Source organism: Haliotis cracherodii, unplaced genomic scaffold, assembly GCF_022045235.1.
Source record: "Haliotis cracherodii isolate W230 unplaced genomic scaffold, xgHalCrac1.p SCAF_3, whole genome shotgun sequence".
NCBI classification, from domain to species: domain Eukaryota; kingdom Metazoa; phylum Mollusca; class Gastropoda; order Lepetellida; family Haliotidae; genus Haliotis; species Haliotis cracherodii.
Genome location: NW_027266286.1, coordinates 54,433,760 through 54,447,887, shown reverse-complemented (window position 1 = coordinate 54,447,887; position 14,128 = coordinate 54,433,760). Strand labels below are relative to the sequence as shown.

The 14,128-nt window shown below is 41.4% G+C and overlaps 1 protein-coding gene across 1 annotated transcript in view; it reads right to left on the bottom strand.

Moving 5' to 3' along the window:
• The window catches only part of LOC139474764 (WD repeat-containing protein 3-like), a 39,447-nt gene extending 30,393 nt beyond the window's left edge, over positions 1 to 9,054 (bottom strand). The window contains exons 1-9 of the mRNA XM_071257886.1: positions 8,977 to 9,054; positions 8,317 to 8,498; positions 6,896 to 7,105; positions 6,215 to 6,333; positions 5,540 to 5,618; positions 4,576 to 4,671; positions 3,624 to 3,713; positions 1,984 to 2,085; positions 984 to 1,081 (exon numbers count right to left, since the gene is read on the bottom strand). Of these exons, the coding sequence (XP_071113987.1) occupies positions 984 to 1,081; positions 1,984 to 2,085; positions 3,624 to 3,713; positions 4,576 to 4,671; positions 5,540 to 5,618; positions 6,215 to 6,333; positions 6,896 to 7,105; positions 8,317 to 8,487 (965 nt within the window). The 5' untranslated portion in view covers positions 8,488 to 8,498; positions 8,977 to 9,054. The remainder of the gene's footprint in view (positions 1 to 983; positions 1,082 to 1,983; positions 2,086 to 3,623; positions 3,714 to 4,575; positions 4,672 to 5,539; positions 5,619 to 6,214; positions 6,334 to 6,895; positions 7,106 to 8,316; positions 8,499 to 8,976) is intronic.
• Between the last annotated feature and the right edge of the window lie 5,074 nt (positions 9,055 to 14,128).

The following is a 14,128-nucleotide window of genomic DNA, read 5'->3' as shown; positions in this document are numbered from 1 at the left end:
CAGCAAATCATGTCGTTATATGTCATCGTATTACTAAACAGTCATACAAACTGATAGTAATATTTTAATCGCATGTACCAGTACTTCACATGCGATTATCTTCCCAGAAGTTAATTACTGAACATTTGGGTCTTTCTTTGGGTCGAGGCATTATTAAAGTTATTAATGGAGATCAGTTTGTTTTGACGGTATATTAGACACTGTAGTCATACAAACTGATAGTCATATTGAACTCGCATGTTCTCTATGTGCGATAATCAACATCCAGGTCCTTGTCTTTGGGTTGAGTGATAACTCGTACTTTTTCTATTCAGTCTTACATGCAATGTTGTATGCCTAGATACATTATTTTACATGTGGTTAATGGTATAATGGGGACTAGTTGATAGACTGGTGTACTGCACTTGTAGCAAAGTATAGGCATTATTAAAGTTATTTTATCAGAAACCTCATTACTATGAATCATTTACAGTATGTGTTAGCAATGTTGCAGACCATAACAGGTGCAACTGTGACACTGTATCAGCAGCAGTGTCGTGAACACTCCACACAGAGAGACACAAGAAGCTGCATACTGAATCTCTTTCCCAGGACTTTATTTCAGGATCAGCACGTTGGCCGAGCCCGTACTCAACGTCCTGGCACTATCTGTCATGGCCCCCATAACGCATTGTTTAATGTTTGTTGGATTGGTTGCTTTGTTGTTTAACGCCGCACTCAGCAATATTCCAGCTATATGACGACGGTCTGTAAATAATCGAGTCTGGGCCAGACAATCCAGTGATTAATATCATGAGCATCAATCCACGCAATTGGGATCTATGACATGAATCAACCAAGTCAGCAAGCCTGACCACCCGATCCCGTTAGTTGCCTTTTACGACAAGCATAGTCACCTTTTACGGCAAGCATGGGTTGCTGAAGACCTATTCCACTCCAGAATCTTCACGGGTCCAATGTGTAATGAATGACAGATGACTCACTTTAGTTTTCTTTTGGCTTTCTTTTCCCTCTTGGCGAGGTGTTTCTTGAGCTTCTCCTCAGATGGCAGGGCAAACACATCCACATTTGCAGCATTGCCCTACAACACAACAGAGACACCGTCTATACTCCAACCAATACCCTACAGGTATCACATTAAGTACCTGTGTAAACTTATCTTTGTCTTACTATAAATGAATATGGTTTTATGCCTCTTTTACAAATATTCCAGCAGTATCACATCAAGGGAAATGGGAAATGGGCTTCACACATGGTACCCATGTCGGGAACAAACTCGGTTCCTCACGTGATCAGCAAACACTTCAACCACAAGGCCACCCCACCACCTCTGCCTGAATATGAAATGCAAGCAACTGCTACATCTTGCACCACTTGTAAATTGGGGGACTTGGATTTCATACGCGTTTTGACCAGTATTTCAGTAATATCCCAGCTGAAGAACAACTGAATGTGACACCCATGAAACAGAAAAGTTTGTTTTGTTTGTTTCTTTGTTTGTTGTTCAATGCCACACTCCAGCTATATGACGGCGGTCTGTAAATAATTGAGCCTGGACCAGACAATCCAGTGATTGACATTATGTGCATCGATCCACACAATTGGGATACAATGACATAACCAACCAAGTAAGCGAGCCTGACCACCCGATCCCGTTAGTCCCCTCTTTATGGCAAGCATGGGTTGCTAAAGACCTATTCTGACCCGGATCTTCACGGGAGGAAGCCTACATGTACGGGTATGTCATCGACAACATACTTCTGGGAATATCTGAAAATCAAAACCATTTTCAGCAAACCATGGCACTCTCAGGGACACAGAGAATCATGGCACCTCAGACAACTGAACCAGCCTTGCCACCCCAAAAGACAACTTTATTTCGGTAAGTCACAATGCATTTGGAAAGTGGTTCACGCTACATGTTTTATGTGTGCATTAGATTTTCATGAATAAATGAAAAACCGGAAATTGTCAGTTACTTACATGACAGACGAGTATACTTTCTAATTCATCTGTTACCATGGATACCACTCTGTCTCGGCCCAATCTCATGACAGATCCAACTTTGGTGCACTTGAGGATGCTCTGTCAAATGAAAAGTATTCAACCTCAATGTCATAATACACTCAGACATTCTGCTCCTTCTGTATTTCAGGTTTGTTGTTTAAAACTGTACAAAGCAATGTTCTAGCTCTATGAAGGCAGCCTGTAAATAATCAAGTTTGGACCGGGCAATCCAGTGATTGACATCATGAGCATCAATCTACGCAATTGGGATACAATGACATGCATCAACTAAGTCAGCTAGCCTGACCACCCGATCCTGTTAGTCGCCTCTTACAACAAGGATAGAAGCCACATTCCCATGTGGGGAGAAACAGGTAAAATAAGAGGTTTAAACAGGTGGAAACATGCATTCTTCCTCAAGACACACACAGGGACCAATTCCTCAAGCATCCAGGGAATATCATGACCCTGGACCCATTAGCAGACATGGCTTCATCTTGTAAAGGACGTCACTACCTCCTATTGCTCCTATATCTGTTGGCTTGTTTGTTTGTTGTTTAACGCCACGCTCAGCAATATTACAGCTATATGATGGCGGTCTGTAATTAATCAAGTCTGGACCAGGCAATCCAGTTATTGACATCATGAGCATCGATCCATGCAATTGGGATACAATGACATGCATCAACCAAGTCAGCGAGCCTGTTGGTGGTCTCGTAAAAATTGCCTCTTAGAACAAGCATGGGTTGCTGAAGACCAATTCTAATCCAGATCTTCTTTGGAGAGTATTTGGATTGATTTTAGCATTGTGCCATTCCAATTGGGCACAAAATGAAGCCAAGGTGGTGAATGGGTCCTGGGAATTTGGATGGGCCATAGCTGTAGTTAGTATTACATAGTTGGAGAACTAGGTTTCGGATATATATTCAAGATATCCAAAACCTATTTTGTCTGCTGAATCATTTTTCATGCAATTTATCAGCTCCTAATGACCCTAATGACACAAAAACGATGTCTCAGTTTCACAAAAAACAATGCTTAGTTAGCTCTGAACTGAAAATGGGCTCCAATCGTGGAGCATGGTCCTCACTGGACACACACAGAGGCCATTGTGACTGCACAATCCCCATCCTCTCTGTCCTTGTTCCCATACACTGTCGTGAAGCAACAGTTGAACATTAGGACCCATGACACGAGGTGAGGTGAGGTGAAAAGGGGTTTAACGTCGTGTCCAAGATTATTGCACTTATATAGCGACGTGTGTGGCTGCTTGTACTAGTCCGGACTGATGCCGATTTATAGTGCTAGCCCACTGAGATACCAGCCGCAGTTTAACATGAATACCCCACTCAGACACAATATACTGACTCCGAGCCGACCAGTCCTTGTTTAAGCCCCTTAATGCCGAGCGCCAGACAGGGTAACAACAAGTACCATATTTTTAACTTCTTTTGGTATGACGCGGCCGGGGATCGAACCCCGGACCTTCCGCGCTACCACCAGTCCACGGAGGCGGCCTATGACACATGAACACTGGAGCCAACAAACACTCACACCTGGGACACCACTCAATACACACCTTACTGCCTTACCTTATCACTGAATAAAGTGCTTACCAGTTCACTTTCTTCTTCTTCTTTTTCCTCTTCATCTTCACTTGTATTTAGCTTCAGCTTCTTCTCCGGACTCTCAGCATCTGCAACTTCCTGTCACATAAATATATAGACCTTCTGAACATCAAATTTCTCATGATCCTTAAACTGGCATATAAAATGAAGGTGAGTGGGTTGTTGTTGGGTTGTTGTTTAATTACGCACTCAGCAATATTCCAGGTATACGACAGCCGTCTGTAAATAATTGAAGTGAGTGAGTGAGTGAGTGAGAGTAATGTCACATCAGCATTAGTTCGGTCATATAGTGATGAGAAAAATAAGCTGTGGTTCTGATAACACTTCATTTAAAACACAACCAGAAATTGTTGTTAGCAGTCTTTAGGATATATTTTATACCATTTGTTTTGTCACAAACATCACCTTAGGGTTGGTGGGGTAATTAGATTTTCTTCTTTTGGCTTGACACATTTGCCAAAGATCACAAAACCTCAAAAGTAAACTTTACTTTCTCAGACCAAAGAATCCTATTCCTGAATTGTAAACAGTAAAATCTTCATTTAATTGACAATATAATCATAACCTTGCAGAATACAGACTTTTTCATCATTATTTCCACATTAAGGGATTTCTCTGAATAAGTTTTGGAAATTGATGACAAAGTTGGTTTCTTTGTTTAACGGAACTCAGCTATACTCAGCTGTATGATGACGGTCAGTAGATAATTGAATCCAGTGATTGACATCATGAGCATCAATCTATCCAATTGGGAATCAATGACATGCATCAGCAAGGCTGACCACCTGATTACGTTAGTCGTCTCTTAATATAAGCATGGGTACCTGTGGACTTATCCTAACCAAGATCTTCATGGGTTGATGACAAAGTAATTGCAACTGATAAAGATTTAACCAATTGTTTAAACCCATTATTCCTTCCTGCAGGAGTCACCACTCACCTGTCCTTTGTAAGTGATGTCCCAGACCCTCAGCTCGCTGTCGGAGGATCCTGTCACCAGACGATGGTCATTTTTCAACAGAATAAAGTCGTACACCTGGAGACCATACAAACAGATCAAATAAAGTATCCACGAAAGTCCAACATTTAATATAAAATGTCACATCTAATACTGGATGAAGAAAGAAAATATGGATGGAGCAACGATCCATGCTGTCCGGTTAAAAGGACACACTACGAACCAGGCCACCGAGTCTGACCAGCCCAGCCACTTGGTCGCCTCTTACAGTTTGTTTGTTGTTTAACGCCACACTCAGCAATATTTCAGCTATATGACAGTGATCTGTGAACAATCGAGCGATAGACATCATGAGCATTGATCCGCACAATTGAGATACGATGACATGCATCTACCAAGACAGCGAGTCTGACCACCCGATCCCGCTAGTCGCCTTTTACGACAAGCATGGGTTTCTGAAGACGTATCCTACCCTGTATCGTCATGGTTTTGTCGCTCTTACAACCACCATTGGTTGCTGGGGACCTATCCTAACCCAGAATACACCCAGGGACACCAAGAATGACATGAGGCAAGTGATTTAGGATTTGGGCTTTATCAGCATTTTCAACAGTAATTAAGTCATAACACAACATATCAGCTTATTGTGGGAGAAAAGCCCAACACACCACAATCCTTAGATGTGCAAAGAAACCTACATGCTTGACTCAGCTAGGCACGCAACTCTTCACAGCTGCACCTTAGGGACCGACTATTTGATATTCTGGGTTTGGTTGGGTAGGGGGTCTGTGATTTCAATTGGAGATTAGATATTTTTAGAGCAGCAGATGCAAAACCAGATAGTTTTTAAATAAAACAATCAGCCTAAATAATTTTTGGAGCAGAATCAGGAAGATTGATCTGACAAAGTCATGAATACAATCGGCCTGCCCTTACCATTGCTTACCTCACTGCGATGTCCAACTAATGTCTTGAAGCAATGCTGGGTGTCAAGATCCCAAAACTTGATAAATGTGTCCTTGGAACTGGATGATGGAAATGTTCACAAATTATGAAGTATACGTGCAGATCATATACTAAACCATAAACATTGGAACATCACTTATTAGACGATTCATTAAGGCCAAAACAAAAGGGGGTACAAAGAAGGGACAGAGCTTCAGATAATTTTTGGGCAATTTAGTTTTTACTCAAGGGTTTCTGTTTTAAGTGGGTTATTACATTTTTCATTGGGTAATCAAATTTTTTTCTCTCATCTATTCATCACTCTATTGGGTTTTTCCCAAAATTAGTGAACATTTTAAGATTTAAAAAATATGAAATACTGCTTTAGGCTTTACTCAGAAAGTAAATTAGCTCGTAATTGTGTTTCAGAATTAGCTCGTTTGTACGCATGCTGAAAAAGCTTCATTGGGTATTTACGCGTGCTGTTTTTATAATTTGACTTTTATCATTTAATGCATGAATTTCTGTATGCAAGTTATTGAAAGTAATTGGGTTTTAAATATTGGGAGGGGGGGGGTATTTTACACAAATACGTTGCTTATCTGCGGCTCTGAGGGATGTTGTTAGGGAACATTGAACACTTATACTGAATCTACAAAAGGTACACCAGGCCTACCTTGTTACCAGCACATTATTTTCTTTCAGGAAGCAAACTTGGGTTATCTGCCCTTTGTGACCTCTCAATCTGAACAAGCCAGACTCATTGACGATGTCCCATACAATTACATCAGTATCCTGAAATCATTTACTGATCTTCAATAATAGTATTATTTGCAACATGTCAGTGCAGAAATAAACATTTAGTTTTTAACACGCTTAAATTTCAATATATCAGAAACAAAGCTAAAAGTGATTAAGATCAGTGGAGAGTTTTGTTTGTTTTGTTGCGGTGCTGACAAACCTAAATCATTATCACAGGAAGAAATCTGGGATACCAACCCAGGATCAACAGATCCTGACACACCAAAGTGACAACTCAGCACAGTGATTCCTAGAACTCCTGCTACTGACCTTGTAGTCTTCTAGTTGGTTGGTGTGTTGTTTAACGCCGCACTCAGCAATATTCCAGCTATAATCGAGTCTAGACCAGACAATAATATCATGAGCATCGATCCACGCAATTGGGGTCGATGACATGTATCAACCAAGTCAGCGAGCATGACCACTCGATCCCGTTAGTCGCATTTTACGGCAAGTATGGGTTGCTGAAGACCTATTCTACCCTGGCGTCTTCACGGGCCCAGGTGTTATCTTATACATACAGTACACAACTGAGACAGGCATGTATGACACTCACCCTGGCCCCTGACACAAGTCGCAGACCCTGTCGGTCATATCGCAGCGCTGTAACGGCAGACTTATGGCCACTGAATGTGATGAGGAGGTCACCAGACGTCAGGTCAAACACACGAACAGTTCCATCATCGTACCCCACAGCCAGATGGCGCTTGTCCGGACAGCGGCATATAACAGTTACTTCATGTTTGTCTCCTTTAAGGTCGTTGAACTGGAACCAGAAGTAAGATTCTTATATCTGTGCTAAACGCTTCAGTTCCAGCCAAAACTTTCAAGCAGCTTAATTTGTATTATATCATAATCTTAATGTATTTACTAACAGCACATGTGGAAGCTAAGCCAAAAAGGCATAATTGTGCAACACTGCACAAGCTGCACCCTGATATCCATCAAAGATGACCATCTTGAACACGACGAACAAGTGTTTTTCTCTACAAATTTGTTGTAGTTTAACACTGCACTCAGTAATTCTAGCTACATACATCATTGAGTTTTTTAATCACAGGTAGGAAACTGACAGCTGACTGCAAGGATATATTTATGTGTATCTAATATGCTCTTGATCATGTTGATGAAGTTCACTGCTAAATATACTCACTCGCAGCTGACTGCCGATTCTTATCCACATTGTAATGCCATCAAAACTCAGTGATGATGTTTATTGCTAGAAAATGGACAACTCACATTTCTTGAAAAGCATACTTTGCAACTTATGTCATTACCCCATGGCAAAGCTTGTTTTCACTATGTAGTATTGAAACAAATGCAGAGCTATCTTCGTTAACCAATCATCACAATATTTTGTGATTCTATTACAAGCTGGTTGGTTGGTGTGGTGTTTAACACGGCACTCAGCAATATTCCAGCTATACGGCGGTCTGTAAATAATCGAGTCTGGACCAGACAATCCAGTGATTGATATCACGAGCATCGATCCACGCAATTGGGATCGATGATTCTATTACAAGTGGTGAGGACAATAGTACATCATTCATGTTGTAAGAGAGAACTAAATGGGGATCAGGTGATCAGGCTCTGCAACTTGGTTGATGTGTATCATTGTACCCTGAAGAAGTGGATTGATGCTGATATTTTCACTCTTCGGCTTTCCCAATCCAGGTTTGATAATTTACACTCACCCACAAATACAGGTCACTATGGCAGAGAACTGCCATGTTTAGTGTTTGTCTCTCCTGCTCATCGCCCCACCCATTCCATTCGTACAGCCGCCATGTGTCTATATGTGACCATGTGATCCCTGATATAGTCAACTTAAGCATGTTGAAGAATGCATTCTAATTTCTACAAGTCTAGTGTTCAAAGTATCAAAGATTGTCTACTCCAGCATGTTAAGAAAACAGATGACAGATTATTCCTGTTTGCAAAGTAGTACTCTTTGAACCATGTTGAATAATAGGTTACCTTCTCTCCTGTGCGTAGATCCCAAATAAGGACATTCTCACAGGCTCCCACTGCACAATACTTTCCTCTAGTTCCTCGGATGTCAAGAAAGACAATGTTAGACTTCTGACTTCCCACAATACCAAACACAGCACTATGTTGATATCTTAGATACTGCTTGGTCAAACCCATTATGGACTTATCTGAAAAGTATAAACATTGATTTAATGTCAATATGTAACATCTATTTTGGCATGACAATTGGCTGACCATTGCTGTCAGTAGTTTCAGCATGATTAAAACTGAAAATAGGTGGGTTTGTTGTCTTACAAGGTTACATGCTTCATGCGCCTGCATGATTTGGGCCTGCAGTAAGGTATTTAAACAAGGGGCATATAAAAAGCATTTTGATTATTACTATAGTCTGAAAAGTGCAAAGTGTTACTGGTGCATCAATAAGTTAAGCGCAAAAAGAACGTGGGCTGGAGTTCTATTCAGCTGTCTTCCAATCTCTGTGGCTTACGATGCTGTGATAACTGCTGTCTCTTTCATGTCCCATTTTCATGCCAACACACATGGCTTAGAAATATGGCTATTCTAACAAATAGCTACCCTGGCGTCAAATGTCAGTCTAGTGTGTATGTAGCTGGGATGTTTGTGCAATGAAGAGATAATATTCACCTTGTCACAACGTTGTCTTCTCCCATGTTGTCTTGACTGAAAATGGGAATGAATATTCCGGAAGCACGTGTTCTCTTGCGCATGGATTGTTGAGCTCCTTGCTACGTTGTAAGGCAATGACCCTGTGTAGAGTTACTTCAGGGGCATATTATTTTGTCGTTTTGGTGTTCGAACAAGCAGTAGATTGAACCAGAGTGGAATTAAATGTCTTCACTATATATTTTGTCCTATTAAATAAGAACTTCAATTTGACTCTAGCGTTTTAAATTTATGTATTAATAAATGTAAAATATAAAGAAAGGCCAAATTTGTTCATATTTCTTTTTTTCATTCTGTTTGCTTTCGAATATTACCTACTGTCGGTAGCATTTAAACATTTGCAATACTGATTTCTCCCGAGATAAACGAGACTCGGGACATTTGAACTAAATCATTCAAAATCTTCTCTTACATATATTCTATTATGTACTAATTAATCATAATTTAACAGATAACGATTATTCCTCACTGCATACAACGTGCTGTATAAACACAAATAAGACAAGTAACAATTTGCTTTTGGAAGTCTTGTTGCTGTGTTTGAAAACATACCGTCGTCGTCGTCGTCGTCGTCGTCGTCGTCATCGTCATCATCATCATCATCATCATCACGGACAATAAAGTATCGTTTTGCATTTATATCAGTGCACGGGTGGTTATTTGTAAATGATTTTTTTACCGTGCAGTTACACTTATCTGTATACTTATGCTTTAGTGTTGCTTTGATTGGTTACGACAAACCTGTCATGAAACTTATATAACGCATTTTGTGTTACCACGTGTTGATAAACCTCTGCTCTGGGGGCTGTCCTATCGATGGCCTGGGTTTTTTAATCTACCCGGATCACGGGTGGCCCAGTCGTCTTAGGCGCAGCGATTGCTGTGCAGAGTTGCGTCCCTTGGGCACGCCAGAAACCTATGATTGTGGGTTCGAATCCCGGTTCGCCCCGATTATGTTTCTAGGTTTGTCAGCACCATACCCGTGCTCGTGGGTTTCACCGAAGTGCTATATACGTCTAAGACCTACATCACTTCTGGCTTTCCTCCCAGATTAAGCTGACACGCCGTGATATATCTGGAATACTGTTAAAAGTGGCGGTAAACACAACTCACTCACTCACTTAATCTACCTCCGAGAGGGTCCGGGTTAGAACTAGTCTTCGCAACCCATGCATGTTTGAGTAAATACTAAAGGGATCGGGCGGTGAGCCTCGATGACTACTCCGAGTTGGGAGATTACATTAATATGCTTAGGTTGGTTTGTTATTTAACGCCGCACTCAGCAATATTCCAGCTATATGACCGGGGTCTGTTGATAATCGAGTCTGGACCAGACAACCCAGTGATTAATATGAGCATCGATCCACGCAATTGGGATCGATGACATGCATCAACCAAGTCAGCGAGCCAGACCACCCGATCCCATTAGTCGCCTTTTACGACAAGCATAGTCACCTGTTACGGCAAGCATGGGTTGCTGAAGACCTATTCTACCTCGGAATCTTCACGGGTCTAATATGCTTAGGAGATTATAAAGTTATGTAGTTATGTACATCATATGTAATTGGATGTGACATATCAGATAATAAATGTATGGCTTCACTGAACATCCATAGGAGTCCCAGTGTCAATGCTTTTGTATCAGTGCAGCGAGTTCCGCTACACAGTATAGATGTATATAATTGGCACACACGAACAACCCAATGCCCACAGTAGTCAACTCCTCTGATAAACATTAGCTGCTTATGAACCCTGACACCCAGAAGGGGAAACATATTTGGGTAGAGTACCAGGTAAGTGGTTATTTACAGATGCTGTTGCGAATTCAAGGAGATGAGGTGAGGTGAGGTGAGGTGAGGTGAGGTGAGGTGAGGTGAAATTGGGTTTAACGTCGCGTCCAAGATTATTGCACTTGTATAGCGACGTGCACGTGTGTGTGTGTGGCTGCTTGTGCTAGTCCGGGCTGATGCCGATTTATAGTGCTAGCACACTGAGATACCATGCAGCAGTTAACATGAAAACTCCACTCAGACACAGTATACTGACTCCGAGCCAACCAGTCCTTGTTTGAGCCCTTTAGTGTCGAGCGCCAGACAGGGTAACAACAAGTACCATCTTTTAACGTATTTTGGTATGACGCAGCCGGGGATCGAACCCCGGACCTTCCGCTCTCCCACACGGAGATAAATTGTCCCGACTCGTCTTCGTTCAGTTCGTAGTCAGGCCTATAGAACAGAAGGCATAGCACAAGCTGAATATCAGATAGGCTGTGGAGATATACACTGAAGCTTATTGGTCCAATGTTGATCAGTTCACACCATAGTTGAGCCCGTATATAATAAATTTCATCACAGTGAACAACAGTTCTGCATGGACGCATTGGTCTGTGTAAGTCTACCATATTTCTCACAAAGGAATGTCACGTCGTTAAGATCTCTAAAGGAAGCACAAATATGGATTAGAAACTTTGCAGGAGCTCTGCACAAAGGATTTGCCTGAGCTAACTGCCATGCTGGAGAACCCCAAGTTGATAGTGCAGCAATGAAAACCAAAAGAGTTCTTCGTCATTTACAATTCGTTCACACCTCGCTGACTCATGGAACGTCTTTACAGCAGCTCTTACGGTTTGTTCCCACCTCTTTTGACTGACAAAGGTGCCTGTTAACAGCTACCCATCTACCACATTACTCAGCTTGTTCTTCTGCATCAGCCTCATCACATCAGGTATAAATCCGGGTGGTCCTTTTTGCATAGGCCATGCACATAACAGAGGTCTCTTCATGAATACCCGATGAGGAAAATATCTGGTTCTTATTGATGAGGTTTCCTGCAAAAAGAAGTTTGCATTATCAATCTCGACCTCTAAGGGTAGTAGTCCCAACAGGCCAAGGTATACATTCGTCCTTACTCTCTTTTGCAACCCTTGGATGACTTTGGTCATATGTGGACAGGATCTCCAAAGTATAAGGAGCTCAGTAGAACTGGTATAGAGTTCCACAACTGACATCCAAATAGGCACTTTGGTAGAGCAACAGCCTGAAACATGTTAAATGACTGACACATATAGAACCTAGTCCTTTGTGTTACATGGAATACACATAAGGCCACAGCTTATTGCTTGTCTCCAGAGTCATCTCGATAGAGTTAAGTCATCAGTCTGTATAACACCAACATGCTTCACGGACATGGCTGTAGGTATAGGGTGCCCGCAGAGCATTGTATGCAGATGGTACTTGAGGAGACCTTTCTCTGCTTATGATGGTCATTTTCTTAATTTTAAAGGGAGAGAGTATGCAACGCCCCTGTTAGCTGTTATCACCTGCGATTTTCAGAAGTGTCGACAGATTTGCTGAACTTGAGCTGACCAAGGCGACATCATCAGCTTGTGTTGTAAGTCCATGAACGGGATCGGGTTGATGCATTTCATCGTTTCCCGATTGCTTGGATCGATGCTCATCACATCAATCACTGGATTGTCGGGTCCAGACACGATTATTTACAGACCGCCGTCATATAGCTGGAATACTGCTGAGTGTGGCGTTAAACAACAAACAAACAAAAAACAAAACAAAATGTAAGTCCATGATCATACACCCTCGTTTGGAGTCCACAGTCTTGTTTAAGAGCTGGTTTATGTAAAGCAGATATAGACTGCTGATAGAACACACCCTTGGCGTACTCCCTGTTGCAGTGTAAAGCGGCCAGGCTCCCTATCTCCTATTTGAATGGACTTCTCCATGTCCTGATACAGTTTTTCAATAAAAGTCCCCAATTTCCCCCTCATGCCGCCATCATACAAGTTCTTTCTTAGACCATCATGCCAGACACTATCAAAAGATTTTTGCACTGTCTTGGAAAAGTACATGAACTATGCTATCTCGTCCAGTATAATTGTGTACCTTTTCTTGTAGATTAAAAGAAACATGTGTGGAACATAAGCCTTTTTGGTATGCTATCTGTGTTGTCAGATGTGGAAGTATTACCATTTCAAATACTTTCGCTATTACAGGGCTCAAAGATATTCCTCTGTATGCATTCGGATCTGTTCTATATTTCCGGCCTCCTTTGTGAATAGGCAGAATAACACTTCGTTTCAATTTGTGCGGAATTATTCCAGTCTCTGTGACTGTGTTGAACGGACAGCAGAGGTGATACACCAAAGTCTTTCTGCCAAATTTCAGATGTTCGTACACAAACCCATCTACACAGCAGCCTTTCCATTCCTCAGTGCCTTGCAGACTCGCACAACCTCCTACGTGGTGATACGAGGTATTAAATCACATGTAACACAACGTCCTAATCTCCGTGATCTGTTTCTCATCTTCAAATCTGTGTCCTTCGTCAAAGTGAGCCACACTGGTTACACGGAACACACATTTTTCAAAATATGTGGCCCACTTTTCCATGACATCACCAGAGCTACTGGATATAGTGCCATCTACTCCTAATGGTGTGATAGTGTTTTTAAAGCATTTCTTTATCGTCTTGTTTACCAAAGACCAGAGGTTAATTATGTTGGTATCGGAAAACAGTTACATTTTTCAACTAGTCCAGTGTTTATAAAAGTACGACATTAGATTGCCATTAAACACCACATGGCAATGACGGATCTTCTTTTCTCCCCTGTCATAAAACTTGATGATAGAACAATTTCCACGAAAAACTTTTGTCGCCAGCGGGATTCGAACCCTAGAAGTACACATCGAAGGCTAAAAATTGTAGTCTTCTGCCAAGTCAACATGGATGTAACTTTGTGAAATGAACAACTAAATATTTGCTTACTAATAGCTTATCCGTTTATTCATCCTGAAAATTGTGTTTTATACAGTACGTTTTATGCTATTATACATTGTACGAACGTGTGATTTGGTAGCAGTTCGTTCAAAGAAACGAAACGATAGACAAGAAATTCCTCTTATCTTGATCAGGGATATGTTTGGTCGTAATAAGCCCATTAAAATTGGCAATTAATATTTAGGTGATTGATAAATGAGCTAAAAATTGGCCCTGTATGAATTGAACATTTGTCACGGGACCTCCGAGTCTCCAAAACGCGAGGTGAACGTGGGAAAGGCTTAGAGAAGACATTTCACGTGCATCACGCAATGCTTAA